Source organism: Petromyzon marinus, chromosome 22, assembly GCF_048934315.1.
Source record: "Petromyzon marinus isolate PM22_M1 ecotype Great Lakes invasive population chromosome 22, UKy_Petmar_22M1.pri1.0, whole genome shotgun sequence".
Taxonomy (NCBI): Eukaryota; Metazoa; Chordata; class Hyperoartia; order Petromyzontiformes; family Petromyzontidae; genus Petromyzon; species Petromyzon marinus.
The window spans coordinates 9257395-9281287 of NC_133688.1; the positions used below are offsets into that span (position 1 = coordinate 9257395).

The 23893-nt window shown below is 41.6% G+C and overlaps 1 protein-coding gene across 1 annotated transcript; it reads right to left on the bottom strand.

Moving 5' to 3' along the window:
* Positions 1-2151: 2151 nt before the first annotated feature.
* On the bottom strand, positions 2152-20609 carry LOC142925630 (uncharacterized). The gene is made up of 8 exons (XM_076068702.1): positions 19983-20609; positions 14452-14621; positions 13432-13626; positions 10588-10669; positions 9152-9400; positions 8744-8768; positions 6431-6537; positions 2152-5264 (listed from the first exon to the last, which is right to left on the bottom strand). The coding sequence occupies exons 1-8, from the start codon at positions 20035-20037 to the stop codon at positions 5254-5256; spliced, it is 894 nt and encodes a 297-aa protein (XP_075924817.1). The 5' UTR covers positions 20038-20609; the 3' UTR covers positions 2152-5253.
* Between the last annotated feature and the right edge of the window lie 3284 nt (positions 20610-23893).

Sequence of the window (23893 nt, forward strand, 5' to 3'; positions counted from 1 at the left end):
GACCATTCCAAGTGCACTGAGCCAGCACAGCTGAGATACTTGCTTCAGTGTGGGCAAGCCATGCCATTATCAACAATGCATAAAAAACGACGCTTTAAAGTTCTGCCTTTCACTTAAGTTAGTGCAGTATATTCCAGCTGAGAAATGTTGGTTTGTCATCGCAATGAATGCGACAGTGGTTATAGGGCACGTGTGCCTATTTATTGCTGGCCTACACAAGCGGCTTCTGCCATACGATGTTCGTTTTACAGGGCCGTTCTCTGCGGGGATGTGGTACCCAGCTGAATGTGCGAGTTCAGAACGGGAAATGTGATAATTTCACGAGAAATTACGTACAAACAGACAAAACCCACTTTCTTTTCCACCAATAAAAAAATGTGAACTGTATAAACCCGAGTAATTGAATTGTAAGCACAGTGTTTTTTATGAAGGTATTCGGTATTCTCTGCCTGTATTTTTACACCACTGCCATTGTTTGACATTTTTTTTGTAAGGTAGAGTATACAAAATATTATTGAAGCAATACAAAAAAAGATTGTTCCACTCTTTAAGGGGATATTCAATATTGTGTACAGTATGATGCATATATTTAATGACAATTTTATTGATACACACAGTCATACTCGCCTTTTCCCCATCCAAGGACGGGTGTATTTCAGTAAATCTGAAACTTTCAAGCGAAAAGCAGATCGTGACGTGATATTCATTGCATCAATTCGTGTGCAGTTTGTAAGGGCGCGGTGTCACAGACTTATTTAATTTAAAGGTTATAATCCCATTTCATCATGACGTCCTTTTTACTTCTATGTCTCAACAGCGTTAGGGAGATCACGTGACTTGAGGGTTCTGCCTTCGTAGTGAGGGTTGTGAGTTGACGTTGAGGATCGGGAGGAGGTGCCTCGCCCCCCCCCTCCCCATGTGGAGTGACGTCACCTGCTAATTATTATTAATGGCGGGTGTCCATTTGGAGGACGTCACCTCTTCATGATTATTAATGTGGGGGGCTGTTTGATGTGGAGTGACGTCACCTGCTCATGATTATTAATGAGGGGGTGCTACATGTGGAGTGACGTCACCCACTCATGATTATTAATGAGGGGGGCTGGCCAACGTGGAGTGACGTCAAACGCGGGACAGACATTCTTGGCTCATAGTAGTAAATTTTCCCTATGTATACTTATATTTATTATGTATATAATTTTAAGTCCGGTGAAACAATGGCACAGCGGTCACACAGCACCATGAATCTTGCATAAATCGGAACTCAGAATTTCTCACTACGGCTAACATCAGTGGCGAGTGAAAACTCAACCTGCCCAGGACTCATCACCTCACACTGTCCAGCATCAGTGAAGTATAGTAAAGAAACCCATACTAAAAGTCATGCGGATGCCTTCACCCACCAGTTAATTAAGGGCTGTAAATAATTTGTAGAACAGTTTTAAGGTTGCATACACAATAAAACTGATATGCAAGTTAATCATTGTCTATAATATTACAAGAAAACGTATAAAATTATAGACTTGCGATATGTGTGTTGAGCTTATTGTGCACCATACGTAGCCAACTCTGCTAATCTGACAATAACAACAGGCGGGAATAAATGTATTGCAAAATGTGCGAGTCCACAACTCGATAAATTGAAACGTTATTCAACTGCTTTACTCCCCTTAAGGTTCACAATTATTTTACTAACTAACGAGCATTTACAACTAAAATCGGAAGGAAGGAAAAATAACAATTTTACCCCCCCCCCCCTTGTTAATCAACCGCTGGATAAAGGCATCCCTGTATCTCTTAGTTGTGGCGGTTCTTTGACTGTACTTCAATGAGGATAAAGGTCGATAGGGCAGGATTGTTTTACATACCACTCATCACTGACTTTAACCAACGCTTGGGAATCAAATTATATATATACAGTTTATAATGAACTCTTTTTTTGGGTAAGATCACACAAGCACATTACCAATGTGTGTCGTATACCCTCCTCCACCCAATGCAGCCAAATTAATGCTCTCAAGGGCAAGAGGGTGTTTAACACATTGGCATTGGACTCGCATGGTCTGACGAGAAAAATAAAACGTACAAATCGTAACATTTGATCACGAAAGCCTAATTACACTGGTCTACAATTTTTTAGACGCCGTCTGCTTCAGAGATGAAATGTGCTGTTTATTATGGATTTAGATATGCTGAATTCAAATATGGCAATTAAAACAACTGATTGGCTACTGTTCCCAAGATATTTAAGTTTTTACATTTTACGTCTATGTATATTGTGTAGATAGTAGAGTTTTACTCATAAATTGTAAACCTAGGTCTTTTCATGTGTTAATGGTTGCTTTACATGATAACATGTCACCTGTCCAGTTCATGTAACACTTTAAAATCAGTAAAAGGGTTTTATATATATAAAATGTATCATGAGACAAAGGCAAAAAACTATTATGTCTATATAAGTACATAGTTTAGTCCTTATTCAGTGTCTACTCAGCGCTTCTTGGCTTGTCTCTTGTATTCATTCAATGGAGCATCTCTTGTCACTGTCCAGCAATAGTCTGCAAGCATTGATGGGCTCCATTTGCCCTGAGAGCGTTTCCCAATTGTTGCAATGTCCTGGTGAAATCGCTCGCCACGCTCGTCGCTCACTGCTCTGCAGTTCGGTGGGAAAAAAAATCTAGATAAGTGCAAAAAATGTATCTTTAGTGACGTGTTGCAACCAAGGCTTTTGTATGCCTTGAGGAAGTTGTCCACCAACTCTCTGTAGTTGTCTGCATTGTTGTTTTCGAGAAAATGTGTTGCCACTAACTGGAAGGCTTCCCATACAGTCTTTTCCTTGCTACGCAGTGCACTGTCAAATGCATAATCTCGAAGAAGTTCACGAATCTGAGGACCAACAAGACACTTTCCTTTATCTTAGCTTCACTTAACCATGGAAATTTTCCACGGAGGTACTTGAAAGCTACTTGTGTTTTGTCCATAGCTTTGACAAAGTTCTTCATCAGACCCAGCTTGATGTCTAAGGGTGGTAACAAAATCTTCCTTGATTCAACAAGTGGTGGATGCTGAGCACTTTTCCTCCCAAGCTCCAATGATTGTCAGAGTGGCTAATCTATCTTGATGTAGGGGGAATCTCTCACACGACTATCCCATTCGTAGAGAAAACAGCAGTACTTTGTGTATCCAGGCTGCAGACCATGCAAGAGAGCAACAACCTTCAAATCGCCACAAAGCTGCCACTGATGTTGGTCATAGTTTATGCACCTCAAAAGTTGTTTCATGTTGTAAATAGGTTTCCTTCATATGAACTGCATGACCAACTCGAATTGATGGCAAAACATTTCCATTATGCAGCAAAACAGCTTTAAGACTCATCTTCGATTAATTAATGAACAGTCTCCACTCATCTGGATCATGAACGATGTTGAGGGCTGCTATCACACCATCGATGTTATTGCAGGATACAAGATCAACTTCCATGAAGAAGAAAGGGACAAGATCCTTTTGACGGGCACGGAACATGGAAACCCTAACATCACCTGCCAGGAGATTCCACTGCTGCAGTCTGGAGCCCAACAGCTCTGCCTTACTCTTGGGTAGTTCCAAATCCCTGATACGGTCTTTCAGTTCACCTTCTGTGTTATGAGGTGTGGTTCAGAGGAGGAGGATGGAAGAAATTCTGGGTCATGTGACCTTATGGTTCAGAATCAGAAGTTTCATCCTCTTCCTCGTCTGACTCAAGTGAGAATGATTCTGGTGCATCAGGAAGCGGCAGTCCTTCTCCGTGGGGTACTGGGCGTACAGCTGATGGAATGTTTGGATAATGCACAGTCCACTTTTTCTTCTTTGACACACCTTTCCTAACCGGAGGCGCCATGCAGAAGTAACAATCGCTGATATGATCCGTTGGCTCTCTCCAAATCATTGGCACTGCAAAAGGCATATATTTCCTTGCCCTGTTCAACCACTGGCGAAGATTTGTTGCACAAATGTTACAGAATATGCGTGGAGCCCACATCTTGTCCGGATATACAATTTTTCAGACAAAATGAAGGTGATCGGCTTTCTTAACCACAGTGGTTATACTGCGCTTTTGTGATGCAAAAGTCACTTCACCACAAACATACCAGAAGTTATCAGCTTTGTTCACACAAGTACGAGGCATCTCTGCTGACTTTGGCTAAACATAAATGTGTCCCTTTGCAAAATCAAATACTGACAAATAAGAGAGCACAACACTGTTTGATTTCTAGAGCTGATTTCGGGCAATTTGTTCAGCAGAGGGATGTAAGCCTAGTTATGATTGCATCATCCATGACTTCTAGGAATAACATGATGCAATTAATATCATGTATGTAGCAATACCAGGTTCAGATTGCATCATTCATTGTTTTGCTCAACAAGCAAGTACTGTCCAAACCCAATCATATATTTATTCATAGATCCAGTCAAAGATGTATTTGAGTAATTTATGGTGTAAATTGAGATCCCTTCCCTTTATAACTCTCTTATCCTCCGCCATTCCCAAGTCAAGGGTCGGATTTACTGACTCAGTAGCATAGCTTGAAAACGAGAGCCAATCAAAGTTTAAGCATCATTTTCATTCTCAGTGACCCATTTATTTCGGAAGCATTTTGGCTTTAGACGAGTGTTATTAAAGTATGTCAGTGGGTTCATGATTAACCGTGATAACCACTTTGTGCCATAACAACCACAAACGTTACCATACATTATTTCTGAGAACAAATTATACTCCTTGGTACAGCTCTGCACCACTGCTGATGGAAGGGCCTCCACTAGAGGGAGGTCTCGCGAGCACCTCGAGAGGAAATTTGGCCTACTCTTCCACGCTGGCTAGAGGTGGGCTTACCCCATCGCATCTGCCGATAAACTGTGGTGTAGACATTTGTAATGCTGGGTGGACATGCAGGCGAATTTATGAATCTTGCACCAGTATTGCCATTGCCAGGAGATTGAACCAGCAACCTCTAGGTTCCAAGTCTAATGTGATAACAATTTAACTATGGCAGCATCCAGTCTATGTATACAGCTATTTATGTGAACATTATTGTTAGTGCCCAAGTTTTAATTGACAGCAAAAGTAAAACACAGCAAGCATTGTGACTTTGAAAAACAATTGCAGCGTCGTTGACTTGTACTTCTCTTGACGTTTCCGCATTTGTGGTGGGCGTGTGGGGCGGGTGGTGCTGCACACATCCTCCACAGGTGCACGTGTCGATAATCTTTTCTTGATTACACATTTTCTGACAGACACAAAGCACGGCATTCAATTGCGTACAAAATAAGCAACGTCATTTAAACGTTCTATGCTTTGTGTACCGTTTAAAAAGTAAAGGTGCAGCTCTGCAATTTCCTTGATCACGCCACTGCTGGGGGAAGCTTCTCGACTACAGGGAGCTCAAGGGAGTATGGGCCGATGTATGTACTGTATGTATTTTTAACTTCTTTCGCACCGTACGTAGCCAACCGTGCTAATCCGAGGTACGGGGGATGGACAACAATCTAAACATAAAAAGCAGTTCAAAAGAAATGAGTTTGTCAATCTACATTATTTAAAGGTGCACAGCTCCCACTGGCTTCCCAATGTCGGGAGAAAGAGTGTCACAGACGGCCGCAGAAGCGCATCTGAACATGCGCGATGCAGTGACCATCTTCTCTTCCATGCGTGAGTTTTCTAGTCAACTAACTGGTGTAGCCCATTTCTACTGCTGGATGGATAGAGGTGTGGGATGTATGGAACTTACACCTTTGTTTCAACTGCTGAACCAGGAGTTGGAATTGAATCGGGGGCATCTGGATTGCAAGTTCAGTGTGCTAAACCACTGCACCGTGGCAGTGTGATTCATATTGTGGTATAAATTATTAAATGTGTAAGATTTGTAAGCCGCGACCCTCACCAGAACAAGCGGATTGAGAAACGGACGATTTTTTGCTTGATGTTTCAGGCAACATGAAAGCATTTCACTCTCATAAGGACTCATCAGCATGCATCCACCAGTTATGGACGCCCATGAATTCCCAGAATTTAATAAGCTTGGAGTTTAATAAGCTTCAGTGAGATTTGAGGTGAGGAATATACATTTCTAGAAAAAAATCTCTTCAAACTACTTTTGTAGATTTATCAGCAAAGATGCTTTGACTTTTTCAATAGGTTATCTTTATGTTGAGGGCCTGCCAATGGGATTATATATTAATGTGCACAGTATCTTCAGAATTATAATACAAGTGCAAAATGCTCTGATCCTGGCAGTTTTGCAATGTTTGTAATACTTCTTTATCATGGATTTTTTTTTCTCTCAAAATGCTTAGAAAATATCGACAGGTTCACTCTAAACGCCGTTGTGGACTTTCATCTTTGGGTTTATCGTGAATTATAGCAGTATAAATATAAAATAAACATACTACTCACCATAGTCACAATTTGTGCCATTTAATTGTTTGGAAAGTGAAGTTAATTTCACTCCTGATTGCTTATACTCGTTGAGTGTTGCGGTTTGTGAAGTATGATTCCCATCTCTGGTGGCAAAAAGAAAAAAACATTAAAACTTTGTGTCTGCTAGCTTGTGAACAACAATATTGTCAGCAGATATGAACAATTTATAACCCAGAAGTAATGGCTCATGTATTTCCTCGATTAATTATGTTATTCACAATTTTCTACAGCGAACAGGAGTTTAGCATAATTATGGCTAGAATAATGTTCTTAGTGTGTAAAATCACTCTTGTGGTGGCAATGTGTATGTACGCTGTTTGGTAAGACCATGTGTTCTGCAAGCAATGCACAAACTGGACTTTTCAATGACTCCTGACATTTGGATGGCAGTGAAAATTCATGATCAGTTCTTCTGAAATGTAGTGTAAATAAATTGGCCAAATAGGACATTTCTTTATATTACGTGTTTATTTAAGAGGAGTCATGTGATCTATTTATTGTAAGACGTGTGACTGGAGACGAATAGAATATACATCTTTTCACAGATGCTTATCTACAACCATTGCAATTGTGACAACCAAACTAGTGACTAAAGTACAGTTTTTATGTTATTCTTTTCATTTTTATAATTTTAAATTTGTGCAGTACTGGCAGACTTAGTGGCCAGAAAGTGACATTCCATCAATGTATTTGATGCTATAGATTTGATTTCAAAGTGGGGTTTCTCTTACACTTTTGGTTCTCCCCACATGCCAAACATTCACAAAATAAGCCAAACATTCCAATGCAGGACACTCCTAAAAAAAGGAGTCCCAATAATCGGTAAGGTTTTCATGGGAAATTACAGAAAATTAGTTCACATATCCCTATTCATCATTAATATTGGGAACGTATACAGAATGTATTTCACAGTTTTCATACATATCCCATAAAACCACTCTGCAGATGACAGCAATTTGTTCAGCACAAGCTGTCTAAAAGTTAGGCTGGGCCAAATAAGGCTCCAAAACCAAAGTGTGTGTTTTTTCAGGTGAAGTTATTGGTGACATTGCCCTAGACTTGAACATGTTTTGTTGAGTTTGGGTGAAAACTTGACACCTAATAATATCTTATTGGTGCAAACGTAAATTGCATACATTTACTCAAGTCTTAGAGAATAATACGTATTTTTTATATTAACCTCAAAAGTTATTTAGGATTTCAGCAGTTGCAATCAGGTGTGGCATTTATGTGATGACACTCCATCTTCACAGTGCAATTTATGTTTCCATGTCTTCAAATAATTTCAGGTGCTTCCTGTTAGCACCATGAGTTTAACTTTACTATTTATGTCCATGGCTGGATGGGAATTTTTAACCAGGTCACGAGACTGAACCAGCACTGCTCAAAACCCGTGTTCAATTTCCTCACACTTAACGTTAAACACATACTCTCAATATTCTCCTATATGTGGTGAGTATACGGGCTGCACTTGTCAATGAGTATAAGAACAACACAACATGTTAATTCTGCTTGATGCACCCAATACATAGTTCAGGTAAAGGTGCAGCCCTGCAATTACCTTCTTACACTACTGCTGGGAGAAGGGTCTCAAATAGAGGGAGCTCAAGAGAGAGCCCCGCGGGACGGAATTTTACCTACTCTTCCCCACTAGCAAAAGAATCGTCGGAGAGGTGGGAGTTACCCACCCTTTACCCCGCCAGACCCAACATGCCGGTCGACTAACTGTAGTGTACCCATTTATGCCATTGGGTAGACAAGAGACAGGAGGCTTTAAGAAGCTTACCCTTTGTGTCAACTGCCACACCTGGAGATCGAACTTACGACTTCTGGATTTGCAAGTCCCGAGTGTACTCACCACTGCACGATATCAGGATCCCCACATGTTTGGTATTATATACAACGTCACTTTCCTGCACAGTATGAAGGTAACTAAATATATTTTAAGAGGGTTTTGAGGTATTAAAAAAGTATTGTTGTGGCTTAAAACATAAACTATTTCCAGTTCTAACATATCTGTACCGTATAATGGAGTATATTGTATGTATTATTCAAAGAGAGAAACTTGAAAGTGCAAATGAACTACCAATCACTGCCCTATATGTTTGTGTGCATGCAACTGATTTAAAAAAATATTGTCCAGCTTTCAGTTTCCGTTGAGCGCACAATGACCAACAACTGTAATGGCCGTGTCGTGTCTCAAAATCGTGTGAACCGTGAATACAAATGATGCAGTGCAATAATTACATTGTCTCATAGTAAGCATACTTATGATAAAGAGACAGTTACCTCTGATAGTTGGCCAGAAGCATAACTGCAATGAAAAAGCATAATTGTTCAGCATTCGTATCAAACATACAAAAGCGCACGAGATAATTTTAACAGCACGGATGTGTTGCTTAAGTTGAGATCGCTTTCAAGGAGAGCTCAGAACTGTCTTTATTTTGTAATCGGTGGTCATCAGAAATTTAGCTTGGCTTTTATTGCCACCTGCAATTTTTTTCTGCAAAGCTTCTTTGAACACTTTCAACTTAAATTTCGGTTTTGCGTTAGCGTCTTTCCGTCTGTCTATCCATCCGTTTGTCAATTAAGGTGGGGGCAATATTATTGGCTAAACACTGCGGCGTATGTAGGCTACATTCTCCAGCAGGCGCCCACACACACACAGACTAAACAACAGCGTGTAGTTACACTCACCACTCGGCGTGCGTCTCTTTGTATGAATGTGGAAGAAGACTGCCACGATCATCAGAAACACGATAATGATCAGAACGCCAATGATGGGCAGCCAGTAGATGACTTCAGGTTGAGACTGCTCCCCAGTTTCGACATGGCCTCCCATAGTTTGCATGGTCAGAGCAGACGTCGAGTGGTTAAGCCAGGCCGTTGTTGTCTCCAGAGTCGTTTTCTTGCTTCTGAATTGCGTGCACATCTCATCGATTACGCCTGCGAACGCGCGGGCAAAATGTTAAACACGATGCTGATCTGTTGACAATGCAAAGCTAAACAGCACGCACTGTATTATAATACAGGTATACCTCGGTTAACGGGGTAGATGCGTCCCATGACGTCACCTCGTTATGAGGAACCGCGTTACCAGAGGTAGATATAACATACGAGGCATAGGGGATGCGTTCCGGGACTTGAGAGAAGGAGGGTACAATAGGAAAACATTGCTGCACAGTAGCCTTCACTTTGTCTGCTTGGTTTAAAATGGTCCTGAAGGTTGACTGCGCCAACCCCAACGAACGGGTCACTTCACTTTTCATCTCTCCCGCCTCCTCTACCTCTCCTCTTTATGATCTGCATTTTCACTTCCAAAAGAGATGGATTCACGCTGCACGCCTTGCCCAGTAAAGCGGATCTTGAAATATTGAGGCTTTCTTTGTTTGCGAATTAAAAAAAAGTGTATCTTGTTATTTTGGTTGCCAACCCAGGCAAAAGACTGTGGAATGAGCGTCAGGGCATGGAAGTTCAATTTGGCACGAAGGAACAATTGGAACGAACGTTGGAAGATGTCATAGTTTCTGAAATTACCTCAGCAAAGCCGTTCTTATCTCAGACGAGATATCACACCATGTGTGCACAACAATATGCATCACAAGGTTGTTCTTGGACCAAGAATGAACTTGTTTTTTTTTAACTATACACGTTTTTATTATTTAAGGCCCATGAGATTTCTAGCTATTTTCCAGAAGCGACCTGGCCACAAATGATAGCTCAACGAAGTGGCTTATGTGGAAATGTATAGCAGCCAAATACCGGAGGACTCGGAGAAAATACACGCGACCATGGGGAGAACATGCAAACTCCAAATATACAGGCTCCAGGGTCTGGATCGAACCCATGACTTCCTGTATACCAGACGAGGGAGTTAACATCTTGCGACCGCAGCATCCAGAGCTGAAATATTTTAAATAGAGTGGCAGCCAATGGTAATTTTTTTCTCTTCATTCGTTCATTACCAGGTTGAGGTAATCGAACCTTTACAAGTGATAACCATGTTTAATCAGAAGGGGCTGCCCAGATTTAAATCCAGGATTTGAGTGTCAGATCAGTATTTTGATATTTATAATTATTACCCCGAGCCAATAAATCACTTCAGTACAGAGCGTAACATGATTTTACATTACCGACATGGCAACTTGCATCTTGCGTGAGAACATCACAAAATGTATCTTGGGCAGTAGGTGTCTGGATTCCATGATGAATTTTCTAGAAATGATAAAAACAGCAATATTTAAACATGACCCTTTTTCATAATCAGAACCACTGTGTACACTCCTAAAGAATTATGACCGGTACATTTAATGGTGCTTTGTGTTTAAATTATGGGTTGTAACTCGTAACACCAAAGGCTGTTTGATCAAAATAATAGATTTCATGTAATGCCGTCAATGGGTTGTTTTGTAACGAGGCCAAATAACAGTACAGTAAAACCTCTGGAATCCTGACTTCAGAAAACCACAATTTGGAATTATCCAGAATATCAACATGAATAAATAAAGATTAAACAAATCTCTGAACTCCTAAAATTTTCATCAAACAACGGCCCTGCCGCCAATTATTCTTGAAAACAGTTTCCAAAATAATAATTTTATGGGTAATAGCTAATTACTGTATTTTGAATGTTATATATTGAGCTTCTGTTATTTAATAATATTTGTCAGGAATTTTAAATATGAAAACTATTTACCACAGTACTCATATTATATTTAGCAAATTTATGACAGAGTTTATGGTGGATATATTAGAAGTAATATAACACATTCCTGCGGAGGGAGCTGGTAGGAACGTTGGGTTGCTCGGTCAATGGTCAGGGTCAACGGCGCCACCACGTGGTGTATTCCGCAAATATGCCCGACTGTGAGGGCGGGCACAAGCCGGCGTGAGTAGGTTAAACTTTGAGCTTCATAAGGGCACCACGGGGTGACCAGCCCCTCCCCATCCAGCCCCACCCCTTCCACCCCCCACCCAGCCCCACCCTCCCCACCCAGCTCCTCCCCACCTTCCCCATCCAGCCTCTCCCCACCCTCCCCACCCAGTCCCTCCCCACCCAGCCCCTCCCCACCCTCCCCACCCAGCCCCTCCCTCCCCACCCAGCCCCTCCCCACCCTCCCCTCTCCACCTAGCCCCACCCCTCCCATTTTTGGATGCACGACGGACGAACGGACACAATAATCCCCGGTGGGCTGGTGTAACCAGGAGGTTCCTACCAGTATTACATCTATGTAATGATCATCGTGGATATTACGATATATTGTAATATCGCCACATGTATGAATTGTGTTTTGTGTTTAGTTTGTTGTCCTTTTCCCGCATCACCGATTGCGTGTGGTTGGCCACGTACACTGTGAAAGAAGTTCAACGTACATACTTATCATGGCAAGCCGAGTCCTTGCTAGTTTTTTCACATTTATTCCACATTTGTTTTACCCATAAGCGAATTTTCAAGCCCGTTAGTCAATCGTTTCATCCATTCACATCCAGTGAAGGTCAACTCTCCACCGCTGATTGCGAATTACTCTGATCAAACTGGGGTTAAAGCATTATTAATTTGTCAATGTTCAGTAGTTTATAAGTTTTTTGTTAAATGTGTTCGGCGTTGGTTATGTGTCAATGTAACTCAAACGTATTAATGTATGTAATATGTATGTAAGGCTGAGCCCACAATTAGTCCAGCTTCGAGTGGATTTACTGCAATTTATAATCTTACACTCAGATGCACTAAACTCAAAAGTCAGCTATGCGTAACACCCTGTAGAGGGCACGAGTGCTCTGCTAAAGTGTGGCACGTGATGGCAATGAATTTGGGTATATACCTAAACAAAAAAAGGACTTCATTGTCCTACACTTTTCACCCAAATGAGATGAGTGTATTTCAACTGAAACTAGACCCTTGTGGAAGCTGCTTGAATTTTAGCGATTCGTATACATAACATTTGTATATCATGTATATAGGGAGTCGCTATAATCTTTCAACATGTTTGCTTATTGAAGGCACAATTTAAAATAATCGTAACTAAAAAAAATCAATTCTTTATGCATGAAAACCGTAACCTAATTTCTATAAATATTTAGTCGGGTTTTTTTCTCTTTTACACATTTGCAAGTTCTTACAGGTTTGTTTTTCTGAGAAACCACATTGGTGTTCCACGAGGTTCCATCCTCGGTCCTTTGCTCATCACATTTGATCTGCTCCCACTTGGCAACGTTGGCCACTGTTTTTTTTTAAGTTTTATGACACCCGACTCTACAATTCCATTGACTCGACAGACCCAACCAAACTGTCAACATTCTGCCTTGACGCAGTGGCATCTTGGATTGGTGCACAGTGTAAAGATCACTGTGTCAATGCGAAATTTACAAAGCCAGTATAGCAGCCCATAAACTACACTGGTATCGTACCTTTGTTATGCATTAAATAATAGAGTCTGCATCGCGCAGTTTAACAACGTCTATTCAGATGGCACTGTAGTAACAGTGCTCAACTATACTGAACATCTGTGAAAAAGAGCTTTATAGCTCATCGGATTCCTTCAATCTAAATGAATATTCTGATTCTGAACTCACAATATAAGGACTGCGAGTTAATATCACAGTTAGGGCGTGACAGGGCTAATAATTTCTGCTGGGTAACTACAATAACTACTCCTTTGTGAGGGGTCAGCAGTGGGCGTTCTGCAGCGAGGCTGGCCCCCAAGCATATCGATTTTGAATTTCCACCAAATGTCTCATGGCTATAAATGATCCCTATCGTTTTGCTATTGTTTGCTGTTGTAACTTGGTAATTCGTCCATACTGGCAAATCTGTGAAAATAGCTTCTTGGCTCATCGGAATCCTCCTCCAGTCTAAATTCATATTTCTGATTCTGAAATGAAACGTGCACTGCCACAAGGTTGCTTGTGCCTGGTAAAGTCTTCACTTTTGTAATGCAACAGTTTAACCAGCGATAACAAAAACATGCATAACTCACCGGAATCTGAAGGGTTTTTACATCGTTTTTATAAACCCAAACATTGCTTGTAAACGTGTAAGTGACTTTTGACTTTTCATCCTCGATGTCAATTTTCTCAAGAAACCAGTCATCGAATAGCCCGGAGCCGTCGTGCACCACGGAAACTTTCGTGATTGTTCCGAGATTGTTTACTTTTAACGTGAAGATATCCACCTGTAGCCACACAAACGTAAAATAATAATTAGATTTTCTTGTCAGGATGCACGACAATTCATATGATTAGTCTTACACTTAAAAAAAACAATGCAAATACAATGGAACTACACAAACAATTCCAAATGATATGTACGATACAAAACAAGTATAATGATGTCCTTAATTTATCCATGAAAAGACTTTGTTTTCATAAACGTCCATATTGCAATCAAATTAATGTATAAAGCGTGTTCTACATGCGGGTGGAAACTCGAGTGCCTGGAGAAAACCCCATACATATGATGGGATAACACCGCATTGGTCCACACAAGCTGGTTGACCAATCTATTTACTTTAATATCATCATCTCCTGGCCACCATGCAGCCCAAAGTTTCATCCCATGATCGCCAAATATGTTTCACCCAAATTGCTAGAAGGCGATTATATTGAAGAACATTCTCATGGAAGAGGTATTGCATTCAATCCACATGTCAAATAATCAAAGCACAATGGGCCTCTGCCACCCGAGAAATTCAATGTTCATTCTTTGGCTCTACAAAATAACACCCTTGGTTTCATCGTGTTAAAAAGTTAGAATGGTATGAGAACAATTGAGCACTCGTCACAAATATGACTTCCCTCTGACACGTGGCCGTCGTTTATGAGAAATACTGAATGCATAATACTAATACAACCTTTAACACTGGAAGTGTGTTTATACTACTTTAACAGCATTTCACATTTCTGGAGTAGCAAGCATACAAGCCTAATTCGTTCAAACACAATATTAGCCAATTGTATCATCAATACGTGATGTTTTTATTTTAAGTGCATTGCAGTACCTGGTCAGTTTCAAAGGGATTGTTGTTTGTTTCTGATGTAACCAGTTCTGAGGTCACATTATTTTTGCTTCCATAGATGTGAATTTTAACGATTGCATCGGTTCCACTTCTGTATATTTTCCCAGTTTGAACCTTTATGATGTACGTCGTCATCGATCCAGCATCGTCACCTGTTGATGGCATTTAAGAGTTGCACAGGGGTGATACAGTGAGGGAAAAGTTATTTGATCCCCTGCTGATTTTGTACGTTTGCCCACTGGCAAAGAAATGACCAGTCTATAATTTTAATGGTAGGTTTATTTGAACAGTGAGAGACAGAATAACAACAAGAAAATCCAGAAAAACGGATGTCGAAAATGTTATAAATTGATTTGCATTTTAATGAGGGAAATAAGTATTTGACCCCTCTGCAAAACATGGGCTACAAGACCATTGCCAAGCAGCTTGGTGAGAAGGTGACAACAGTTGGTGCGATTATTCGCAAATGGGAGAAACACAAAAGAACTGTCAATCTCCCTCGGCCTTGGGCTCCATGCAAAATCTCACCTCGTGGAGTTACAATGATCATGAGAACGGTGAGGAATCAGCCCAGAACTACACGGGAGGGTCTTGTCAATGATGTCAAGGCAGCTGGGACCATAGTCACCAAGAAAACAATTGGTAACACACTACGCCGTGAAGGACTGAAATCCTGCAGCGCCCGCAAGGTCCCCCTGCTCAAGAAAGCACATATACATGCCCGTCTGAAGTTTGCTAATGAACATCTGAATGATTCAGAGGACAACTGGGTGAAAGTGTTGTGGTCAGATGAGACCAAAATGGAGCTCTTTGGCATCAACTCAACTCGCCGTGTTTGGAGGAGGAGGAATGCTGCCTATGACCCCAAGAACACCATCCCAACCGTCAAACATGGAGGTGGAAACATTATGCTTTGGGGGTGTTTTTGTGCTAAGGGGACAGGACAACTTCACCGCATCAAAGGGACGATGGACGGGGCCATGTACCATCAAATCTTGGGTGAGAGCCTCCTTCCCTCAGCCAGGGCATTGAAAATGGGTCGTGGATGGGTATTCCAGCATGACAATGACCCAAAACACACGGCCAAGGCAACAAAGGAGTGGCTCAAGAAGAAGCACATTAAGGTCCTGGAGTGGCCTAGCCAGTCTCCAGACCTTAATCCCATAGAAAATCTGTGGAGGGAGCTGAAGGTTCGAGTTGCCAAACGTCAGCCTCAAAACCTTAATGACTTGTAGAAGATCTGCAAAGAGGAGTGGGACAAAATCCCTCCTGAGATGTGTGCAAACCTGGTGGCCAACTACAAGAAACGTCTGACCTTTGTTATTGCCAACAAGGGTTTTGCCACCAAGTACTAAGTCATGTTTTGCAGAGGGGTCACATACTTATTTCCCTCATTAAAATGCAAATCAAATTATAACATTTTTGACATGCGTTTTTCTGGATTTTTTTGTTGTTATTCTGTCTCTCACTGTTCAAATAAACCTACCATTAAAATTATAGACTGATCATTTCTTTGTTAGTGGGCAAACGTACAAAATCAGCAGGGGATCAAATACTTTTTTCCCTCACTGTACCAGCTTGTGAATTACAGAAGTCCTACTTCTAAAGGGCTGGAAAGTGCAGTCCCGGTATAATCCTCTTACATGTTAATAAACATTCAATGTCAATGTTTGATCCAGCTCCCCAAGTTATGTTGAAATGTTCAGAACTATATGTAATTTTACATCAGCATCATTATCTGCCATGGTCGATCCACTGCTAGATAAATACCTCCCCACTCCTCCACTATCCCGTCTGGTCCCGGGATGCCACAATTAATCTCATTCGTGCACATGAACTGATCTCATCACTCCATCTTCACCGTTGAATTCTCTATGCTGCCAAATGTATATACAGTATATAATATACCATAAACCGTATATTGCATTTATTATACAATACACATTACTGTTTTTCATTCAATTCTCTTTGTATTCATGAATATTAATAACTTTGAAAACAAACTTCTTTTTCAGTTTAACACGTAGGCTTTCGCGACCAATATTATTCATAATAAAGGTTTTTTGGGTTAGATCGCGTTTATTTATAAATGTGTCGTAACCCTCCACCACCCGACACGGCCAATCAGCAAAAAAAAGTGTCACGTTGACAAAAGACAAATAATTCACTACTTCAGCCCACCGGTGTGTTGAAGAGTTAATCCACATTTACAGTTTGAGTACGACGTTTCGCTGGTAAATACATCCAGCATCATCGGGCAATTCGCCAGAATGGTAAAGCCCTCGCTTGCTCCCGGTTTTTATATAGAGCAGCAGGGTGACGTCATCACTTAACTCATATCAGGTGCAGTGATTAGAGGCGGAGGGGGGGAGGGTATTGTAATTATATAATCGATTAGTAATCAGTCATTGGTTATGATTTGTAATGAGTTGGAGATTAGTAATTCTTTAAATGTAATGTGTATTATTTAATAATACGCTTCCAGGCCGCACTAAGCCGGTAGCTGTCAGAGCGATTAAAGTTATTCTTGTTCCTCTCAATTTCAATGGATTCTCTAATTAGTCTTTGCCAGTAATAATTAGTTTTACACACCACTGCAACATTGTCAAAATCAATTGAGTGTCCTTGTTGACAAGCATGTTCTGCCACTGCCGACAGTTGTGTTTGAGATAATTTAATATTTCTCTGATGTTCTTTTAGTCTTACGCTGATGTTACGTCCCGTCTGCCCAATGTAGCAGCTGCCACATGAACAATTAATCCGATATACACCTTCTGTTGATAGTTTAGGTAATGCATCTTTAGTGCAAGATACTAGTTTTTGAATTTTGTGTACTGTACCAAATCTTACTGTAATGTTTTGCTTTTGCAGAACACGGGCTAATTTGTCAGTTACTCCTGAGATATATGGAATTTTTATTGTTTTAACAATCTGGTCGCTTTCAGCAGTATTGCTTTGCAATCGTGATTTGGCATTCAGTTCTCTGTTAATTTGAGCATTATTGTAGCCATTCTGTCGTAGTGCGTCTTTAACGTGTTTAATCTCTCTCACTAGACTCTCAATATCTGACACTGTTTTGGCCCGATGTACGAGCGTCTTGATAAGAGAGGATTTCTGAGCTGGATGATGATGTGATTCTGCATTCAGATAGGCATCAGTGTGCGTTTGCTTTCTGTAAACGCTGTGTGTTATTTTACCATTTAGGCCATGTCCAAGCATTTAGCAAAATATATAACCAAACAAATACAGCCCTACATCGGTAAGACATCTTCATTCATAAAAAAAAAAATCAGAACATCTTGTGAATGTGATTAAAGATATTAAACTTACGCCTGATGATATTCTGGTAAGTTTTGATGTGATTTCTCTATTCACTAAGGTTCCAGTGGACGAATCGCTTAAATTACTTGAAATGGAGGTGAATAACACACTCCCATTCCTAGATATTTTGCTTGGACATGGCCTAAACGGTAAAATAACACACAGCGTTTACAGAAAGCAAACACACACTGATGCCTATCTGAATGCAGAATCACATCATCATCCAGCTCAGAAATCCTCTCTTATCAAGACGCTCATACATCGGGCCAAAACAGTGTCAGATGGTGAGAGTCTAGTGAGAGAGATTAAACACGTTAAAGACGCACTACGACAGAATGGCTACAATAATGCTCAAATTAACAGAGAACTGAATGCCAAATCACGATTGCAAAGCAATACTGCTGAAAGCGACCAGATTGTTAAAACAATAAAAATTCCATATATCTCAGGAGTAACTGACAAATTAGCCCGTGTTCTGCAAAAGCAAAACATTACAGTAAGATTTGGTACAGTACACAAAATTCAAAAACTAGTATCTTGCACTAAAGATGCATTACCTAAACTATCAACAGAAGGTGTATATCGGATTAATTGTTCATGTGGCAGCTGCTACATTGGGCAGACGGGACGTAACATCAGCGTAAGACTAAAAGAACATCAGAGAAATATTAAATTATCTCAAACACAACTGTCGGCAGTGGCAGAACATGCTTGTCAACAAGGACACTCAATTGATTTTGACAATGTTGCAGTGGTGTGTAAAACTAATTATTACTGGCAAAGACTAATTAGAGAATCCATTGAAATTGAGAGGAACAAGAATAACTTTAATCGCTCTGACAGCTACCGGCTTAGTGCGGCCTGGAAGCGTATTATTAAATAATACACATTACATTTAAAGAATTACTAATCTCCAACTCATTACAAATCATAACCAATGACTGATTACTAATCGATTATATAATTACAATACCCCCCCCTCCGCCTCTAATCACTGCACCTGATATGAGTTAAGTGATGACGTCACCCTGCTGCTCTATATAAAAAACCGGGAGCAAGCGAGGGCTTTACCATTCTGGCGAATTGCCCGATGATGCTGGATGTATTTACCAGCGAAACGTCGTACTCAAACTGTAAATGTGGATTAACTCTTCAACACACCGGTGGGCTGAAGTAGTGAATTATTTGTCTTTTGTCAACGTGACACTTTTTTTGCTGATTGGCCGTGTCGGGTGGTGGAGGGTTACGACACATTTATAAATAAATGCGATCTAACCCAAAAACCTTTATTATGAAACTTCTTTTTATTGAACCCATTGCAACAATCGTGATCAGCGGTCAGCAACCGGACGGCTCCAGAGATGCACGCGGCGGCTCTTTAAGGACTTCTGCTTCGTGAGGTCATTTATTAAGGGCCACTGTCTCATATTCGCATGCATTGCGGCTCTTGAAATATTGAGGGGTTTTTTACCGAATTCGAAAAAAATCTTTTCATGTTATTTTGGTTGCAGACCCCTGATCATGACAGAGAACGCGTATACATCGGGAAAAAGCAGGGGGTCTGGAGATTGTGCCCTCTGGGTTGATGTCTGTCCCTCGTGGGAGCGTGTCCAGGTGAAAGGGGTTCATTTTCAGACTAAGCCAGGGAATAAGGGCGGGGGAATGGGTAGGGAAAGCAAGAATTACGTCAATACTCAAGAATGATAATTTTCCTCAATCTGAAATAAATACTGAATTACTCAACACTACTATTTACTTGAATATTAATTTTTGCATGCCAACCGTCCGTTTTCGGAACAATTTTTAAATATTTACCCATTTAAGGATTCACTGAGTCGGGACCTCAGCAAGGATGTTTAGCCACTTCCCCATTGAGTTGGCTTGTGTATCGAATATGCAGGACACCCGCAGTGCCCAGAAGTAGACCCACACACGGGGGCAGCGGATCTCAAAATCCTCACAGATTTGTCATCAATCATGCTTGCTGTGCTTCCTCTTTTAGGCACCTTGTGCCACTGCCGCTGCTTCACGTACATCAGTGCTCACTTTCAAGTGCGTGCCACCAACCTCGGCATGTTTACAATCATTATTACTCATTAGAAAACATGTCTCGCAACAGGGAACTGTACTATCCTCTTAAAAGACTGGAAAATAAATGGATTAATCAGGGACATTTACATTGTGGTGCTTACCTATCACTGACACCCGGGCAGTCTTCTGAACAGGATTATTGGGATGATTCAACATCTTGTGCCAGAGGTCTGTCTCGCACACGGCGAGACTGCTGTTACACACGTGCTGGCCGAGGAGAGCCCCCGTGACACACGTGTACGTCCCCGTGTCGCCAGCCTCCACTCTTCTTATCGTGAGGCCACCAGACCCAGAGCAGCAGAGCCTCCCCACCTCTGATGCGTCCCCTCCGTCACGATCGCAAGAAGGGATGAAGGCTTCCTTTTCGGAGCACAAAGCCACGGGGACCGGCTGGCCTCTGGCTCCTCTTGCCACCCTGAACCAGACCACCCAGCCTGGCTGGGCACTCCTTCCTCGGCCACATGGCAGGCAGGTGCTGTCATTCTCCTTCACGCTGACAGTAATTATTTCAGGATCAGCTCCAGCTGCAAGTCATATTATTGACATTAGTTTGTAGGCAAAGGAGGCTGTTATATATGCAGTGTGAATGTGCTATGGTGCTACTTTCCTGTACGTTATAACTATTTAAAAAAATGTAATACGAAGTCAGGACAACATCTCCCACAGTACAAGCTTCAGCACAAGAAGAGTGCCAGTACAAACGCAATGTTTCAACATTTGTAGAACAGTGCGATAACGTAGTCCCGCCCTGCAGAGACTCATCTGCGCCCTATTTGTGAACATTCGGAAAATGTCATATTTTTTATAGACTAGAATTTTGGCGGCCTACGGCCAGCCCATTCTTATTCCTGCCTACAAAATAAATCTGGACTCTATTGTATGTAGTGTGTGTAGGCATATATGCCTACAACATACATTCCTTTTTGGGGGTGGGGGGGAACAGTGTGGGAAACCTGTTGGATCAACTTTATACCCCCACATGGGAGGTGGGGGGCGGGGGAGCCCACTTTCTATAACTTATTTATTCAGGCCTTGTGAAAGGCTCTCTTATAATTCAGCTGACGGAGAAACAAACAGATACATGGAATGGGGGCTTTTATAATAGATGCCTTTATCTTAAACAACTGCATAGGTATTTACAATTATTAATTATTCAATATTTTGCATAGTTCATCTTCTTTGGTTCTTTCGGTAAAGTCATGTAGAATAAGAATAAAATAATAAATTGATAAAATAAAATATTGATAAAATAAAAAAAATTGCATAGTGTTTCCAAGGCAGTGCTATCTGGTGTTTAGCATAATGATACGTAACAGATGAAATGAGTTGAACCTCCTTTCCAACTAAGAATAATTACGTGGCAGACAGGTATTAATTCAAAAGTGTGATTGTTGCAGGTGAGCCATACCACATGTGCCAGAGAAAGAGGACCGAGTGAAATGGAGTGGTTTTGGTAACCAAGAAGAAACCCCGAGAATTTTGTCGAAGGATGAGGTGGAGAGACTCGTATAGGTTGGATAACGATCATGCAAAAGTTGAGAGATGTTGAAGCAAGATACATTGGTGGTCTCTGTCGTTACACACACACACTGACTGGTCCCGCACTTTCAATCCATTGCTAGGAATGGCCTACTGATGAGCCCCAGTGCCGGATTATCCTAGTAGCAAAAATCACTACATATGTAGTGGATTAGCATGCGCATACAGGGTGGATGGTAAAGACGCGCTAGTTATGGACAGTGGGGTCACGTCGGGCCGGCCAGGTGCGGCAGCGGGGAACTGTGAAGTAATGAGGAGCCAATTAACCTGGAGAGCGATGCACGGCTGTGATTGGCTGGGGTTGTTGTTAAGGGCGGAGTGGTGCCGGGATGTCTAGGAATAGAAGATGGCGAGTAACAAGTGCGGGGGATGCGGGGCGTCGGGGGCACGCGGCCTAATTAATTGGTTGTTAATTCGGGAGATGGGGAGAACGAAGGGAGTTGTCCCTGGGACTGGGACGAAGCAGGTCGCGGAGAGAAGACATAGGAGACGGAACAGGCTAGCAGTGGAGCAGAGACAAGCAGCGACTGAGAGCGATAGAGATGAGCAGAGACAAGGAGAGACAAGGAGCGACCGAGAGCGGCAGAGACAAGGAGCGAGACAGAGACAGAGTGGGACAGAGACAGAGTGAGACTGAGACAGGGACAGTGAGACAGGGACAGAGTGAGACAGGGACAGAGAGCGACGGAGAGAGACAGAGACATCGAGCGACGGAGAGAGACAGAGACATCGAGTGACGGAGAGAGACAGAGACAGCAAGTGACGGAGAGAGACAGAGACAGCGAGTGACGGAGAGAGACAGAGACAGCGAGCGACGGAGAGAGACAGAGACAGCGAGTGACGGAGAGAGACAGGGACGACGCAGAGGGACAGTTGAGGGATAGGGGAGAAAGCGGAGTGAGCGAGACGGGCGGAGCACGGCGAGCGAGCTGCGGCTAAGCGGAATGACGAAGTCACAGACGTAATGTGAAGAGTTGTAATAAAAGTTGTGTCGGAGAAAACAATAGAGTTGTCCGCATGAAGTCAACCACTACACATATGCTACGGGCCCCGCACTTTCAAGGGCCCCGCGCTAAATGCTTTCAAGCTATCAATTCCGTTTCAGTTATTCTGCACTTGCTCTATTACTATAGTACTATACTGCCTTCAACTTTTATGAACGACTGGGTGTTTAACGTTAGCGATTTGTCGTATTATCTGGCTGTATAGCAAATGAAAAAATACAATTACTTTACTATCCAAGTTAAACATATGCTAAATTCTATGCTAATTCCATTGTCAAGGGGTGCCTCTGCGGATGTGTATGCCTTAACTTAGCTATTTCAATGCTAAATTCTATGCTAATTCCTTTTAACAATGGGTGCCTCTGCGGATGTGTATGCTTTAACTTTTAACATAGCTATTTCTGTGACCAGTCACAAGCTAATCATTCAGCCATTTCAATGCTAAATTATATGCTAATTCCTTTGTCAAGGCTCTTTGTTCCTCTCACACAGCTTAAAAGCCGTGATCTGAACGTGGCTGTCTCACTCCAGCGCTGTCCTACCAGACAGTCTCGCCCCTTCACCTGATGAAGGTCGCTTGTGTTGTGGCTGAAACGTCGTGAGAATATTATTGTGTTATTTTATTTTATCAATTTATTATTTTATTCTCATTCTATGTGACTTTACCGAAAGAACCAAAGAAGATAAACATATGTGTTTTAATGTGTTTTTTTTTTTTAATTTAGGGCCCTTTAATAGCATATGCATAGGCCCTGCACTGGCTTAATCCGGCACTGATGATCCCTTCTGAAGGAAACACGAGTATGTACAGTATGTATGGATGTTGAAATTATTTCGCACGGCACATAGCCAAGGTGCGGAGGAAGAACAACAAACCAAATACAAAAAGAATGCCCGTGTCTCTGCTGTCTACTCAAATCCTCTTTGAAAGACCTGTTGGCCAAGGAATGGTGGTGTATTTGTCAGTGAATAAAACTCATACGTTATCCTTACATACATATTTATGAATCTTATGACCTAATACAGGGGTTGGAAACCAAAATAACAAGCAGAAGCGTTATTTTAAATTCGGTCACAAAAAACACAATATTTCAAGAACCACATTGCATGCGAATATGAGACGGCGGTCCTTAATAAATAACGCCACGAAGTAGCAGTCCTTAAAGAGCCGCGTGCGGCTCCAGCGCCGCAGGTTGCCGACCCCTGCCCTCGTGACTTCACGGGCAGCAGCGGCAGCAATCTGTGTAATACTGCATGTCATTGAAGGTTTAGACTTAACGTTACATTTTGAGGACGATATCTCGCTGTTCATTTATAAATCGCCATTATTAGTGTTGATCTCGTATGCATGACAATTCCTGACATATATAAGATGGATTTGTTTGAATCTGTTACATATAAGTTCATGTCTAATACATTAACACCCACACAACATTTTGACCTACTAGATTAGCTATCACATGGTGAAT